The 15162-nt window shown below is 41.2% G+C and overlaps 1 protein-coding gene across 1 annotated transcript; it reads left to right on the top strand.

Annotated features, from left to right (window-relative positions):
- The first annotated feature begins 13306 nt into the window (after positions 1-13306).
- On the top strand, positions 13307-15162 carry LOC149948415 (ADP-ribosylhydrolase ARH3-like). The gene is made up of 7 exons (XM_090171926.1): positions 13307-13608; positions 13692-13791; positions 13850-13995; positions 14056-14123; positions 14177-14441; positions 14507-14589; positions 14648-15162. The coding sequence occupies exons 1-7, from the start codon at positions 13425-13427 to the stop codon at positions 14855-14857; spliced, it is 1056 nt and encodes a 351-aa protein (XP_090028052.1). The 5' UTR covers positions 13307-13424; the 3' UTR covers positions 14858-15162.

A 15162-nucleotide genomic window follows, 5' to 3' on the forward strand; every position in this document is an offset into this window, starting at 1 on the left:
TACCGGGCAGGGTTTGGACCGAGAATACGTTTTTCGTAAATAACTCTGAATTGCGGAGATATCTTTGGGGGTCGTGTCGAGAAATTAATACCACTAGGGACCATTCTTCCGAGGAGAGGTATATTTTGGCTTGCCAACTTGTTTTATGAACTAATGAACCGAATTACTTAATCTTGAGAATAAATGAGACAAGGTGCACTTTACACTTTCATTATAATATTATCAAAATTTATAAAGCCTTGGCATTCAATGTCTAGACAATTAGAGCTTGGATGAATAATAAAAGCTAACGCTTACGTTAGCTTTTATCATATGTAACATAATTACTCATAAGTATGCCACTGTACCTTTATTCCATTCAAAAAATCACTAACGGTTTGTTTCACCACGAGCCAGTAAAAAGATGGACTACGTTAGATTTTAACCTTTTTATTCATCCTAGTAATTTTGGGAGTTACACTATTGGCTAGTATCATATTTATTTAAGCCAATGGAAAACCTCTAAATTGAGAACGAATTTTTTGCGTCGGAATTTTAGTCAGCCCAATGTAGCTTTATTGAAATTTATAAACTCGCTCGGTTGGTGAGGATGAAGTTAAATTATGAGTAATTTAGAAAAATAAAAGGTTGGGGAAAATGACCAATAAGTGATCGCTTTCCGAAAATGGAACAAGTCGTCGAAGTGGGATATTCCACCAGCGTTATTAAAAATTTAAAACCCATATCAAGCCTAGAAGAGTTTGGCCTAGGCTCAAAAGAATGCGCCAGAAAAGCTCAACCTGAATTTCAACTATTTTTTCCAATAAACCTGCTTCTTTTATTTGACAATGTAAATTTATTTTAGAACGTGAGTCTCCGATAAATTAATTAATTTGAAAATTAATTACATTAGCAGAACTTGACACTATATTGTAGTTCATTTTAGCTCCTAAGCCTTGGTTGTTCAAACCGGTTTGTTTACTAAAATAATAATTATTTGGTATTTGGTATACCAAGAAGAATTGAAACCTCGGTTTTTACCACCCATTAGGGTTTTGGGAAAAGACGCGAGGTAAGGTTGAACGGGCAGACAATCCTGACCTAAACTAATATCTAAAGCAATTAATCGTCTTACGTTTGAATTGTCTATCTTTGCACTCTAGGCTCTATTAGAGGATTCAACCAAACTTTCCGATAACTCAGCATTTAGAACTACCTCCTTAGCCGGATTGACATCGACATTGGGTAAAACGTCAACATTTTTTTACTGAGTCTCTGTAAAATCTAGAGTCTCCCCTGAATTCAGTTTATTTATTTTAGCTGACGGTTGAAGAAATCGTTCCATTGCGTCTTTCTGACTACTAACTATGCTCGCTTCTCTCTTACATTTTTGGCGTTTTTGGGCCCCCGACATAAACTTTTGGGAACTCATTCTGGTTTTAGTTTTTAAAGTAAAAACTCCAGATATTACTACTTTAAAAAATGGTACCACTATAGTCTTAAAAAAACTAGTTTTAAGAATGGTACCACCCTCGGCAATATATATCTAGCTACTAAAAGTTTGAAAAAAGCCAACTAACTATATTAACTAGCCCGAAATGTTTTTATTTTAAAAAAGCACAGTACGGCTTCTTTAAACATCTAGGAGGTAGAAGTCGGCTCTTGCCAAAAATATTAAAACAAAACATACACCACTAATATAGTTTTGTTAAAAAATAACTAGGTACTAAATAAAAAGCTTGAAAAAAGCCAACTAACTATATAAACTAGTTCGAAATGTTTTTATTTAAAACAAGCGCAGAACGGCTTCTTTAAACCTCTAGGAGGTAGAAGTCGGCACTTGCCAAAAATATGTAAACAAAAAGGAAATGTAGAGAACTGCTTTGAAGAAGCGCACAAAATGAAATTAAACTCTGGTAAAAATAATGTCTTAACTTCGTTAAGATAAGAGTGACCACCAGCCTTTCGAACACGTGACCCAGTGGGCGATTCACAAACCCCCAAAACTAGTCATCTTTTCAATGAATTTTAGGCCCCAAGGAGGCACCTTTTTCGTAAATTGGAGGCCTAAAGTAGGCACCTTTTCTTAAATTGGAGGCGCCAAGTAGGCCCATAGTTCTTAAAATGGAGGTCCCCTAAGTAGGCTCAAAATTTTTCAACTGCGGGAAGACTGTAAATTGGATCTCATGCTCCCTTTGCAAACCTGACCGTTGGTTCCCTATTGTTTGTGTGAACCTCCAACACGGTGACCTACCTAGGATCAAGAACGCCTGGCGCTGCCCACGATGCTCCCCTCCCCCCACAAGGCACCTCCTCTGTCAGTAATACAGCAAGTACTCCCAATTCTTCATTTCTCCTCTCCTCGCTGGTTACAACCCCACTACCACCCAACTTGTCAGCTACCAGCCTCCTAATGGATACTGAGACGCCTGCTGAAGACTTAGATAGTACGCTCCACACCCTGAAATCTCAACTGATCGCTCTCCCAAGCCAGCACCAGACTTTAGGAAAACATGTTAAACAGATAGAATCTGAACTAGCTGGGAAACTTTCCACAGTCAAATCATTAGAACAAACTGTTCGGGTCCTCTCCTCCACTCTCGAAGCCCACAAAGCAGACGTCTATCGTTATCAACATGATGTAGGAGAACAAAAGGGCTATTTTGAATGACCAGGTTGACCACATCTACCTATTAACTGATAACTTGGACAGTCAGGATCAGGAAATTCTTGACCTGCAAAAAGAAGTAAAAGCTAACCATACGATTGTGATAAAGGGCTTCGGTGACCTCGATTCAGGCTGCTCCAGGCACTGTGGCACTCTAGAACCCTGTCTTCCTACCAACCAGCACCGTAACCAGGATTTGATTTCAGGGTGGGCACGCAATGGAAAAAAATAAATAAAAATTAAAAATTGTACATACAACCATACGGTCCAGGGTGGGCACGGCCCGACCGCCCCCCCCCCCCTGGTTACGGCCCTCCTACCAGCAGTCAGTTACCGCAAAATTACATGTTATGGAAGACACTATGGCCGAACTGCACAAGAAAATAACTACTTCGCCTGTACCAGACCTAGATTCCCACTGTCCCTATCTAGTTTCCCACTGTCCCTATCTAGTTCCCACTGTCCCTATCTAGTGGTGTGATGGGGTCACTGGAGCCTGTGGGGGGCTCCATACCCGGCTCTCAAGGTCATGTGATCGGGGCGCTGGGTCACTGGAACCTCATGGGTGTTCCACACTTGTCATTCTGTGACCTACTAAGGAGGGTAGTTTGCAGTGGAAGAGGAAGCCACTCTAGTCCTCAGCTGTGCGAGGGTGGGTCTCGGGCAGCCCATGGTGTCGCCTTTTGTTGGGCCGTGATGAGGGCGTTTGTTTGCTATATGTGAGGCGGTCAAAATGGCTGTCTCACTGGCCGAACGTTGTTTCGCAAAGCGCACTTTTTTCCGGGGCTGGTTGTTTTGGTGGCCGCTGTAGTGCTTAAGGCGGAGCAGCGGGGTACAAATACATATACTTATGTACCAGACCTAGAAATGAAGGTCCAAGACGCCGTCAAATCCTTCTGCCTTGACCAGGACCATCTTATCCGCCAATTAAATGCTATCTACCGGGGGACAATGGTAACCTTACAGAGATGATGAGGCTATTAAGAAAATTCTACATGTCATTGGGTTTGATGATGATTCGGTCCTGGCTGTCAAATTTAACAGACTGCGTTCCCCCTAGGCTCGCCCGTCCACCAATCGCCCAAGTCCTATAAAACTCAACTTCCCATCCTTAGAATTGAAGCATCACTTCTTGACCGGGGCTAAAACCCTCAAAAGCAAGGATCCGTCAGTCAATTTATCATGCTTCATAGACCATTTCCCACACACTGACTACATATAAACTTGCCGAGCTCATGTCCATAATTTCCTCGAACAATTCAGACGTATCGCTTTAACCGAAACCAGTGTTAAGCCGGATGTTCTTGACAGTGAGCTGCGTATCCCCCAATATGGCACCTATAGACAGGACCGTTGTGGCCCACATAAGAAAGGCGGTGTAGCGCTGTTTTTCCCTTCCTTCCTGCACACCAGCCCAGTCCCATTACTCCCTGTGGCTGTCACCAATTCGTACTCTGAGCTATGTGGTTGGACTTTGTAGAGGTACGGTGCTGCTTCCCGGCCTTGACAATAGTTTTCTACCGCTCGTAATCCACAGCGAAGTAGTTACCTTGCTCAACACTGTCACTCAATACTGTACCGCGATTAAAGCCGAACTGGTTTTCCTGGGCTACTTCAATTACCGCAACATCACCTGGCCTTTAGAGATAACCGTTCCTGGCGGCGATGAAGCCCCCAAAACCTTCCTCGACCATGTTACTGAGCTACACCTGTTTCAGCATGTCCACGACTTCACCCGCTTGGGCCGTCTGTTTCAGAGGCCTAGCGTACTAGACCTGGTCTTCACTTCAAAAAAGCGACCACAATGTCATCCTATTAAGACTGGCCTGCCCCTCCCAGCTGGCCAACCAACCAATCCGAATCTGCAGGGATTTTTTCAATGGTGACTATAAACAATTCATGCATTACCTAATGCAGTTTAATTGGGACGAGGAACTTGCGCACAAAGATGTGGAACTCTGTTGGACTGCATTTTTAGACACCCTCACTAGAGGCATTGAGTTCATCATCCCGTTCCGCAAACAGCAACAAACTTCATCAGCCCATTTCCCCCCGTGGTTTGAGCGATCCAGAAATTATAAAACTACAGCATCGCTCCGTTATGTTCAATCAAAATCTTGGCACTATCCCCAGTCTCAGGTTGATGATGCTTACACTGCGTATCAAAAGGCTCGTACGTCATGCCACTATAAACGCTTCCAGGAACTAATATCCAAATATCACCTTACTATCCAAAATAGACTCCATAAATCCAAATTCACCATTACAGAAATGAAGGGTCCAGATGGCGTTTTGCGTTCCGACCCGAAGTCTATGGCTACAGTCTCAAATGACCACTTTCTGGAAGTCACTTCCAACACTGCAACCGCACCTCCCACTGATACCCACCGGGCTCAGAAGACCGACCCTTCCGCGACAGCACCTCGAACTTTCTCTAATTTTACCTGCACCCCAGACTCAGTTTATAAACAGCTGATTGCACTCAATGTCCACCAAGCTGCTGGCCCTGACACGTAGCCCCTCCAGAAGCTTCACAACTGGCCAAATTCCACAAATCTGGAAATGTGCCAACATCACCACAATTTTTAAAGTAGGCTTGAGGACCGCCCCCACGAACTATCGGCCGATTGCAGTTACGTGCCATGTTACCCGTGTCAGTGAGTGCCTAGTAAATGATCGATTGCGCACTTTCCTGACAGACACTGACTTCTTCCATCCCTCCCAACATGGCTTCCGTTTCAAACACTCATGCACCTCCAGCCTGCTATCTGCAACCAACGACTGGACTACCTGGTTGGATGACGGAAAGCCCGTTGATGTCATCTATTTAGACTTTCGTATAGCTTTCGACACCATCCCTCACCAGAAACTCATCGAAGCTAGGAGGATAAAAGTGTCTTCATCTTCCTAGATCAAAGCACTACAAGAGGCCGGCGTCGAGGACAAGGCCCTTCTCTGGCTTTCCGTGTTCTTGACGGACCACCAACATTCTGTCGTCCTACAATGCCAAGCCTCTGGTCCTCGTACCCGGACATAAAGGGGTCGGAGTGTGCAATAACTGGTGGCTTTACCGGGGAGTCGGGGTCCAGCTCTTGTAACCCGTCAGGGCGGTGGCGCACTGGGAGATGTTAGCTCCGATCAAATGGTCCTATCTCCACCTCCGACTTCGGTCAGGTTTGGGCTGGATACTGGGCTTCGGCTCAGGCTAACGGAGAGGGTCGAGGCACACTGGCCGCGTCGGCGGATTGGGTAGCCTGCTGTGGGGTGGCGGGCCTCCATATGCCGGCACGGCGGTCGTGTTTCCCGGCCTTTTGGAGTCCACCGGGATCTCCGGTGCCAGCTGTGCCGGGTTACTTGGGCTGCTGTGTGCTCGTCGTTTCTCTTTAGGAGCTCTTTCCAAAGGGTTTGGCTCTCTACCTTCCCAAGTAAGGTGTCAGCCGGAGTTGCCAGAGCATCCACTCTCAATCCCACTGCTGTGTGCGAAGTGGTGGGCTGGTCGTACCATTGCTGCACCTTCTGCTGGGTTGAGCGGCTTGCGTCGAGGGTGTGACCATCAATGGTGGGGTTTTGCTACCCATGCTGGTTTTGTCACCTGTGCGGGCTTGTGGCCGCTGGCGTAGGGCATTCTGATGATAGACCTCCGGTGCTGTGGTTTAAATCTTACCGGTACACCGGGCTACAAATTCTGACACATGGTTCTCGTACCCATCAAGGTTGCGTGCTTGGACCTGTTACGTTATCAGTGTTCATAAACTCAATGCCTAGCCACCCTAGCGTTGTGCAACATGCATGTATTTACTTATTTGCGGATGACTCTAAATTGGCTTCCTCTGTTGCATCACCCGAAGATCATGATTGCCTGCAAACTAATTTGGACGCAGTAGCCCGATGGGCAACAGACCACGTACAGTGTTTCGAAACACCCAAAATGCGGCAGAATTTAAAAAATTACCAGACACATATAATATTTACATATTTATACCCAGGAAGTAAACAGGAGTAACGTAGCACCAAAATTTTAATGCTGCGCCCCCTAGCGACGAAGTTAGTTTCCCCCTAGGAACACAGGGTTAACGTTGGTCGCATTCGATAGCCCTTAAAGAGTTTAGAGAGATGACAAAAATTCACGGACGTAAGTCTTACCATATACTAATAAAATTAAGTTTTAGGATTGGAAAGTTTATTTTAGAGCATGTTCATCCGAGATTTCTTCCGAAACACGCAAGTGGATACCCAATATTTCTCGAACGTTTTCTAGTAAACGTTCCATTATATCCATTCTATAAATATTTCCGGTTTCCCTTCGCGACCGTTGAAGAAAGTTGACCTCGAAGGTTTGTAGAATATTACTGTTAATCTAGGCTGAAACCGCCATATTTGGCTATAAATTTCATTAGCGGGTAAAGCAACTTATGCATACCAATTTGGGTAATACTATTTGGCAGATGTCAATTAAAAGTAAATATCGTTGGCTGAAAGCCAAAATCGCGTAATATTCTGACAACCTTTATTGATGAGGTTCTAATCTGTTATCAACGCTATAAATCAATTTTTTATTGCAATATAGTAAAATTGCATTACACTTCCTGAATTTTTTCTTAAAAATTTAACGATCTTAAATAGAATAAAAGATTAGGGTACATTTTTTTGTAAAAAGACGATATCATTTTGAATATTTGTTCTAAAGAGCCGGTTACCCCACAAGTATCGCTATTTACGTAGAATTTCAATGACTATTTAAAATCATTACCGAATTCATTTTGGTAGGTCGTAGAAGAAAACAAATTGAAGCGAGATAACTATATTTAAAGCGCCAAAATGTGTGTGTTTTTTTTAAAAACCGAAAGTTACTTTTATATTTAACGTGCTTTCACTTATTTGAATAAGGTGTTTGTTCAAATATGGATAACCCACAAAGTCAAATTGTTGGCAATGTTCGCAACGACCGCTCTTTCAACGCAACAATAACAAACGACGCCTCATTCAGTAGTAATATTTTACCTTCTTTAAGTTCTTCGTCAACCAGCAGTAATTCAATTGATAAGAGCAACCCAAGAGTTCCCATTACTAAAAGGGAATTGGTTGGAATTTTCAAGGAACACAAAAACGTAGGTGACTGTATTTCGAGTATCCGAATCTTACTTGGAAATCAAATAAAGGAAAACCTTTCGAAGTTTCAAATGGTAATTCTACGGAGAGCGGAAAAAAAACGTTTAACCGTTGGTGGAAACAAGATGGTAGAGTGATGGCTAACTTTGAGAGGAAGCACCACGTCTGGTTGCAGACAGCTTTTAAAATTCCTGAAACTCTTCTTACTATTTCTGATCCAAATACGCCCTTAGGAGTTCCTGATGTAGGAAAGCCAATTATCGAATTTTCGGTTGCATCTGCTCGCGCAAAACGAGTTCACGTTAGTGAGTTAGCATCCTTATTGGAAGACGAACCCGCTGAGAAAATCATAAAAGCAACAGCAGTAGCGGTTGAACGGAAAGGATAAACTGGATTGACCTTGGGCTTACAAGAACTGATGAACCGTTCGAATACAGCATCAGCTGTACCCGAAAGAATGTCCAAGGACGTGCCAACGTCTTGTCCTGACACAGAAGCTCTCGCGTTGATTTTAGATGGCGATTTATTAGTTAACACCTATAATATGATCAGGCAAACTGCTTTATCTCATGGCTCTTCTCTCTTCCCATCTTACTATAAAGTTCTTCAGGCTAAATTACTCTGCAGGCCAGCTGTTGTGAATGTATCTGAAACGGTAGCGTTCGTTTCTCTTCAAAATCTTTTAGACCCCACTGTAAACCGGATTTTAAATCTTCAAGGAGAATTTATCATCAGGTACACAAAGGACATTAATCAGGAAAGTTTACATCTAACTCTTTCAGTCTCTTGGGGCTTTGATGGAAGCACCAGTCAATCGCGGTATAAACAGAGCTTCGGTAGCTCTATCGACTCTAGTGATGCCTGCCTTTTTGTAACCACAATTATTCCTTTGAGCCTAAGATCAGAACCCCGCAGTCAGTACGCTTTTGTCGGCCCCTAAGTATTCAATTTGAATTTATTAAAGGATCCAAGGAATCTATATAAGCAGAAAGTGATTGGGTAAAACAACAAATTGAACAACTGCAGATCTTCACTTCAAACATTTCGGGCATATCTGTGTCAGTCGCGTACAGTCATAATCTTACTGTAATCGACGGCAAAGTGCTTAGTATTTTATCAGGTGCTTCGTCTCAGCAATGCTGCCCAATCTGCGGGGCAACACCTACCCAATTTAACGACATTCATCGTCAAAACGTTTTACCGAAAGATGGAACTCTGTTACGATATGGACTGAGTCCATTGTACGCCTGGATACGGTTTATGGAGTTTTGCTTACATTTGGGGTACCGCAACGTTGATGGATTAAAGACCTGGCGCATTAAGGGGGGAGCTAAGAACCCGACCTTTATTAAAAGAAAACAAGATATTCAACGTTTTATGTGGGATAAGTTATCATTAAGGGTAAACTTTCCTAATCCTGGTGGGTCTGGCACGAGCAACGATGGAAACACGGCCAGCAGGGCTTTTTCGCCTTCAAATCAAGAAATATTTGCAGAAATTCTTTCCATTGAACGTTGGCTTGTGGAGGGGGTGCACGTAATTTTATGTGCCATATCCTCAAATTTTCCCATTGATTCCGAAAAATTTGGCCAGTATTGTCTAGAATTAAGTAAAAAGTACGTTGACAATTATAAGTGGTTTAATTTGCCTGTAACCCTACATAAAATCCTTGTTCATGGTTAAATAATTATTCAGCAGTCCACTTTACCTATAGGAGTTCTAACAATTGTAAGTGAACAGGCGGGTGAGTCCCGTAATAAATTATACCGTCCAGACAGGGAAATGAATTCTAGGAAAACATCTAGAATTGAAAATTTACGGGACATATATAATCGGGCCCTGGAGACGAGTGATCCCATTATTTCGAACATTTCCCTCAGCAAAAGAATAGCAAAGCAAAAACAAATTCCACTTCCGAGAGCCGTTATGGATTTACTTAAAGAACCAAATGAACCACCTTATCCAGTCAGTTTAAATAATTCTGAACACGAGATAGAATTGTGTAATGAAAACCACAAATATTTTCTGAATAAAATGCGTTTAGCAACTGAAAATATTGAATAGCTATGTTTGCTTCATATATTTTAAAACAAATAAGCAATTAAGATATTTGTTAACATAATTTTGGTATATTATAAAGTGATGTTTTGCTAGATTAAACTGTTTTCTATAATATAATTTTTGCAAATTAGTATTAGCTAGGGTAATACTAATTTTCATAACGGTAGGGCTTTTCTACTGTTATTCGTTTTAGCCAAATTTTGGCTAGGAATTTTATTACTAATTTCTAAATATTAAAACTCAACTTTCTTCAACGGTCGCGAAGGGAAACCGGAACTATTTATGGAATTGATATAATGAAACGTTTACTAGAAAACGTTCGAAAAATATGGGGTATCCACTTGCGTGTTTCGGAAGAAATCTCGGGTGAACATGCTCTAAAATGGACTTTTCCAACCCTAAAACTTAATTTTATTAGTATATGGTAAGACTTACGACCGTGAATTTTTGATAACTCTCTAAACTCTTTAAGGGCTATCGAATGCGACCAACGTTAACAATGTGTTCCTAGGTGGATGCTAAATTCGTCGCTAGGGGGCGCAGCATTAAAATTTTGGTGCTACGTTACTCCTGTTTACTTCCTGGTTATAAATATGTAAATATTATATGTGTCTGGTAATTTTTTAATTTCTGCCGCATTTTGGGCTTTTCGAAACACTGTGCCACGGCATGGCCTTCAATGTGTCTAAATGTGGTATCAACCATCTCGGCCGCAACAATTCCAACTTTGCTTATGCCTTGCCCGGAGTGCCACTTTCACATTTGGATTTCCCCATACGCGACCTTGGTGTCTCGGTCGATCCCTCCTTGACCTTTGGGAATTGTTAAACGAATCAACTCCATTACGGGCCTAACACGTTGACACTTTTTATTTCGCTCGACACGCCTTATTCGTACTCTATACAATGCCATATTATTCACACATATTAACTACGCCTCTGAGATCTGGAGACCACCTTCCCTCTGTGACCAAGCCAACCTTACGAAGGCCCACAACCGTTATACTAAACTTACCTGAGGTATTGACAACCTAACCCCTGACGACCGCAACGACCACCTCAAGCTTGATCCACCCCTTCTCCGACATGCCGTGAACGATCTTGTCCAAGTTTGGAACATTTGGTCAGGCAAATCGGCCATCAGCCCCTCGACCCTATTTCAGTTTGACTCTCTTCGCCGTACCCGGGGTCATTGTGCTAAAATAAACCAACCTCGCGTCAAAATGAAACTTCGACGGTGCCACTTTTCCTTCCGCTGTATCTCTAACTGGAATTCTCTCCCAAGAAAAACATTTGAGTGTACTAAGCGCCAGACGTTTCGACAACACGCTCGGCAACATTATTCTCCTTCCAACCCTTCATTAATTCTTAATTTGTTATTCTATGTTTTTGCCCTCTGATGTATCGTATCAATTTTTCTTGTATTTTATTACCTTTTTCAAAGTTTTTTTCTATCCTGTATGACTGCCTACAAGCTTATTTAGCTTAGCAGTCCTTCCTTGTAAATAAATAAATAAATAAATAAATAAATAAGGAGCTTTCAAGGTACATGAAGGTCTACTTAACCCCCGAGTTTGAAAAAAAAAACCGGGGAGAAACACTTAGGGATGTCTAATTGTTAGATGTCACGATGTGCTTAAAGATAACATAAACTTCGTACCAGGGCTGGACATAAGGCACTATAGTCACAGCATTTGACTACTAAAATAAATGCTCTGACTACTAAAATTAATCGAAATCTGGGGCTAACTAGTCAATAGGTGTTTCCATAAAATAAAGTCATAAATAATTAAAAGTATAATTTTTTTATCCGCGTAACGAGCTTAAGCTTTTTAGTACTTTATTGGCACGCGCGTTTCGCACGTGGAACTTAAATTCCAAAAACGTTTTCGACTCCTGGGGGGCGGTTCTGTAAAAAATCGAATGGGAATTCGATCTCGATACCCTATACCATGTCGAGATCGACTTCGACAATTTGCATTGATTTCTGCTTATGCGAAATCTTTACCGAATACCATTCGTCGAGATCTCGAAGTTCGAAATGTAGTTTTCGATCGAAAATTGGATTTCGAATATTTTCAGAATAGGCCCCCAGGCTCCAGCGCGTGCTCTCTATCTTCATTAGCTATAGCTATTGAAGTATTATTTTATAGTAACAGCTATTTGACTAATGAAAAATTTCGCTAAATATTCATAAATAATGGCGAATATGGCGTATCATTAATTCATCATTAAAAAAAATCACAACACGCTTGTAGAGCTTGTAAAATATCAAGAGTCCAGAGAGTCCACTGCACCTCATTCAAGTTCTGATTCAAAATCTCTATCTCAAATTAATGCGTCATTTGATGATATTACACCCATAGAGATAGAAAAGAAATAGAGGCACTATTGTATCTGGCGAAGTTGACCGCGAGTGCCAACCCCCTTTTCGCCAATGTAGGAAGCCATGAGATGGGCAGATTACGTGGCGCCATCGACGCGTGGTGAATTGAAATAAATTATGCCTTTTTGAAAATCAACTGTAGATGGCCCATCTCCACTTTCATACATGCGCGGGGGGGGGGATGAATTTTCCCGGTAAAAAACGCCGTAATCTTCCCTCTATTTCCTTTCTATCTCTATGATTACACCGCCGTTTGAAAAAATTCAGCCCGATTTACCACATGGTAGCAGCTAGGAGCAACAAACACAAGGAGAACGCAGCTAGCCTTTAAACACGCTAACGAAGGGTTGTGCACGAATTTCATTGGACGAGCGTCACGAGCCTTTACGCTGAACGTTTTATGGCCGAGGGGAAGACAATTTACGAATTTTCCCCTTCCGACGGCAGCAGGCGCTAAAGCGTCTAGCCAATGAAAAACGTACACAAGAATATTCCACGACTTTTGACGGGTTGCATTCTCCTTGTGTGGGGTGTTGTGTTTGTTGCTCCTATTTAGCAGATACGTCCAATCATATTCTGGAAACAAGCGCGTGAAACTGATCAAATTCAACCAAAGATAATTTAATTCGAAATCACTCTCTCGCGCGTTGCCGATAGCGTTTACCCACTTCCCGCCGAAACTCAGAAAAAATTCGCTCCATGGTTTGCGCCTTACCGCAACCGATGGAGCCCGATTTTACTGAGGTCACGTGCCAGAAAAGGGTAAACGCTTCGTACCAAAACCGTCACTATTCGAATCTAGGGTACGAGTTTAAATTATCTTTGATTCAACCTTGGAGGAATAAAACAAGTATACAGGAGTTGCGGAGAGCTGCGAAATCGGTTACGTCAGTGACCGTGAACTCGCGCGAGACGACGCGAAAACAATGATATAAAACGATAATAGTTGCAAAATTCCGTATGCAGTTGGCGCTAGTCGCGTTTGAACCCCTCCGTCTCGCACGAGTTCACGGTCACTGACGAAACCGATTTCGCAGCTCTCCGCAACTCCTGTATACTTGTTTTATTCCTCCAAGATTCAACTGACGGTGCTGTACCTGTCCTGTTATCAGAATTAGATTAGACGAAGTTATCAACGTATCATACAGCAAACTGTGGGGCCCGGCAGACGAACAAGTCTAGAGCTCTGGTCTTTTTGCCGCTTGTGAAACTGAGTTCAATTATGGCAACGCCAATTACTTCAAGTGAATCAAGTAAGCGTCGGGAATTATTTCGTGGTTGTATGGTTGGAGCTTTATTGGGGGATTGTCTTGGAGAACCATTTGAAAATGAATTTGAAATTAATGGCCCCCAAACAAGTAAATTAACAAAGTTCTTCAACAATCTTCTGAAACTCAAGGAAAAATGTAAGGAAGGACAAAAATTTACAATTAGAGGCTGCCAGAGTGTCTTATGATCTGATCTAATTATTTGTTTTCTTATATCATAGCCACAATTTTGCAATATACTGACGATACTGTTATGACCAGAGCAATAGCGCAATCATTAATTGAAAATAAAGCTTTCAATGCTGAAGATTTGGCTAAAAGGTTTGTTATTACTTTTATTGAAAAAGTAATAAACCTAAATTTAGAAATTAATTTTAAGGTTTACTGAAGATTATTTCCAAGCGCAACATAGGAACTACGGAGCACATGTTGTCAGTGTGTTTATAAAGCTTGTAAATTCAAACTACCAAAATGTTTTGGAACCAGCCCAATCGCAATTTAATGGCACTGGATCTTATGGAAATGGTACAGACCATTTAGAACTTTGTTTTGATAGGATTATTTTGAAACAATATTTTTCCCTAGGTGCGCCCATGAGAATTGCCCCCGTGCCATTATTTACTTTTAATCAAGATTTAGATTCAACTATTAAAGTATGAAACCAATTCCATTGTCTATTTCAGTTTCATGTATTTTTCACTCTTAGTTGGCCAAACAAACATCTCTTTTAACACATGCACATCACGATGGATACAATGGTGCCATACTTCTCAGTTTGGCAATAAGAGAAGCGCTTCAAATTAGTAATTCATCTAAAAAATTAGACGAGGAGCAATTTTTAGATTATCTTATCACTAAAATGGATGAAATAGAAAACAACACGAATAAAATCTACAAATCCAAATTGGAGGAAACAAAAATTGCGTTGAGCAATGATAAACTAACTCCCCTCGATGTAGCCAAACTGCTTGGTATGAATACATAGTTCACTGATTTTATGTGAAAGTGAATTAAAATTACCAATTATTCTTTACAGGAAACTACGTAACAGCTCCTAAATCGGTGCCTATTGCTATTTACTCATTCTTGAGAGCTTTGAAACCCATTATGGACTTCGAAGTAAGCCATTCTTAAGTTAAATCTTGATTTATAGTAAAATATTCTTAATTGTTTTCAGACTGATAATGGTTTTGTAAGGACCATGTTTTTGGCTATATCCGTCGGGGGTGACACCGATACTATAGCCTGCATGGCTGGAGGTATTGCGGGAGCCTATTATGGAATTAATCAAATTCCCAAGGTTCTGTATAAACAGTGCGAAGGAATAGACTATACTATTCAACAAGCTGATCAATTAATGGAAATTGTGGAAAACAGGGAACGCTAACTCTATTATATGTATTTCAAAATATCTTTGTTAATGATTACTCAAATGAATATATAGCTTTTAATTTAATGCTTCTCATATTGTTTAATTACATGCTCTTGTTTGAATCTAACTTTAATCAAGGGATTTTGAGCAAAAGAGGGACTGATAAATGATAATATAATATTTTTATTTAAGACAAAGTATATTTTAATAAATTGTAAGTGCGATACAACTTATACAGTTTTAATACAATGTTCTTATTGATATATTTAATTAAATAAATAATGTATTTTGGGCTCAACTGTAGCCACTGTATTCATGAA

Source organism: Leiobunum rupestre, chromosome 4 (assembly GCF_980474605.1).
Source record: "Leiobunum rupestre chromosome 4, qqLeiRupe1.1.hap1, whole genome shotgun sequence".
NCBI lineage: Eukaryota > Metazoa > Arthropoda > Arachnida > Opiliones > Sclerosomatidae > Leiobunum > Leiobunum rupestre.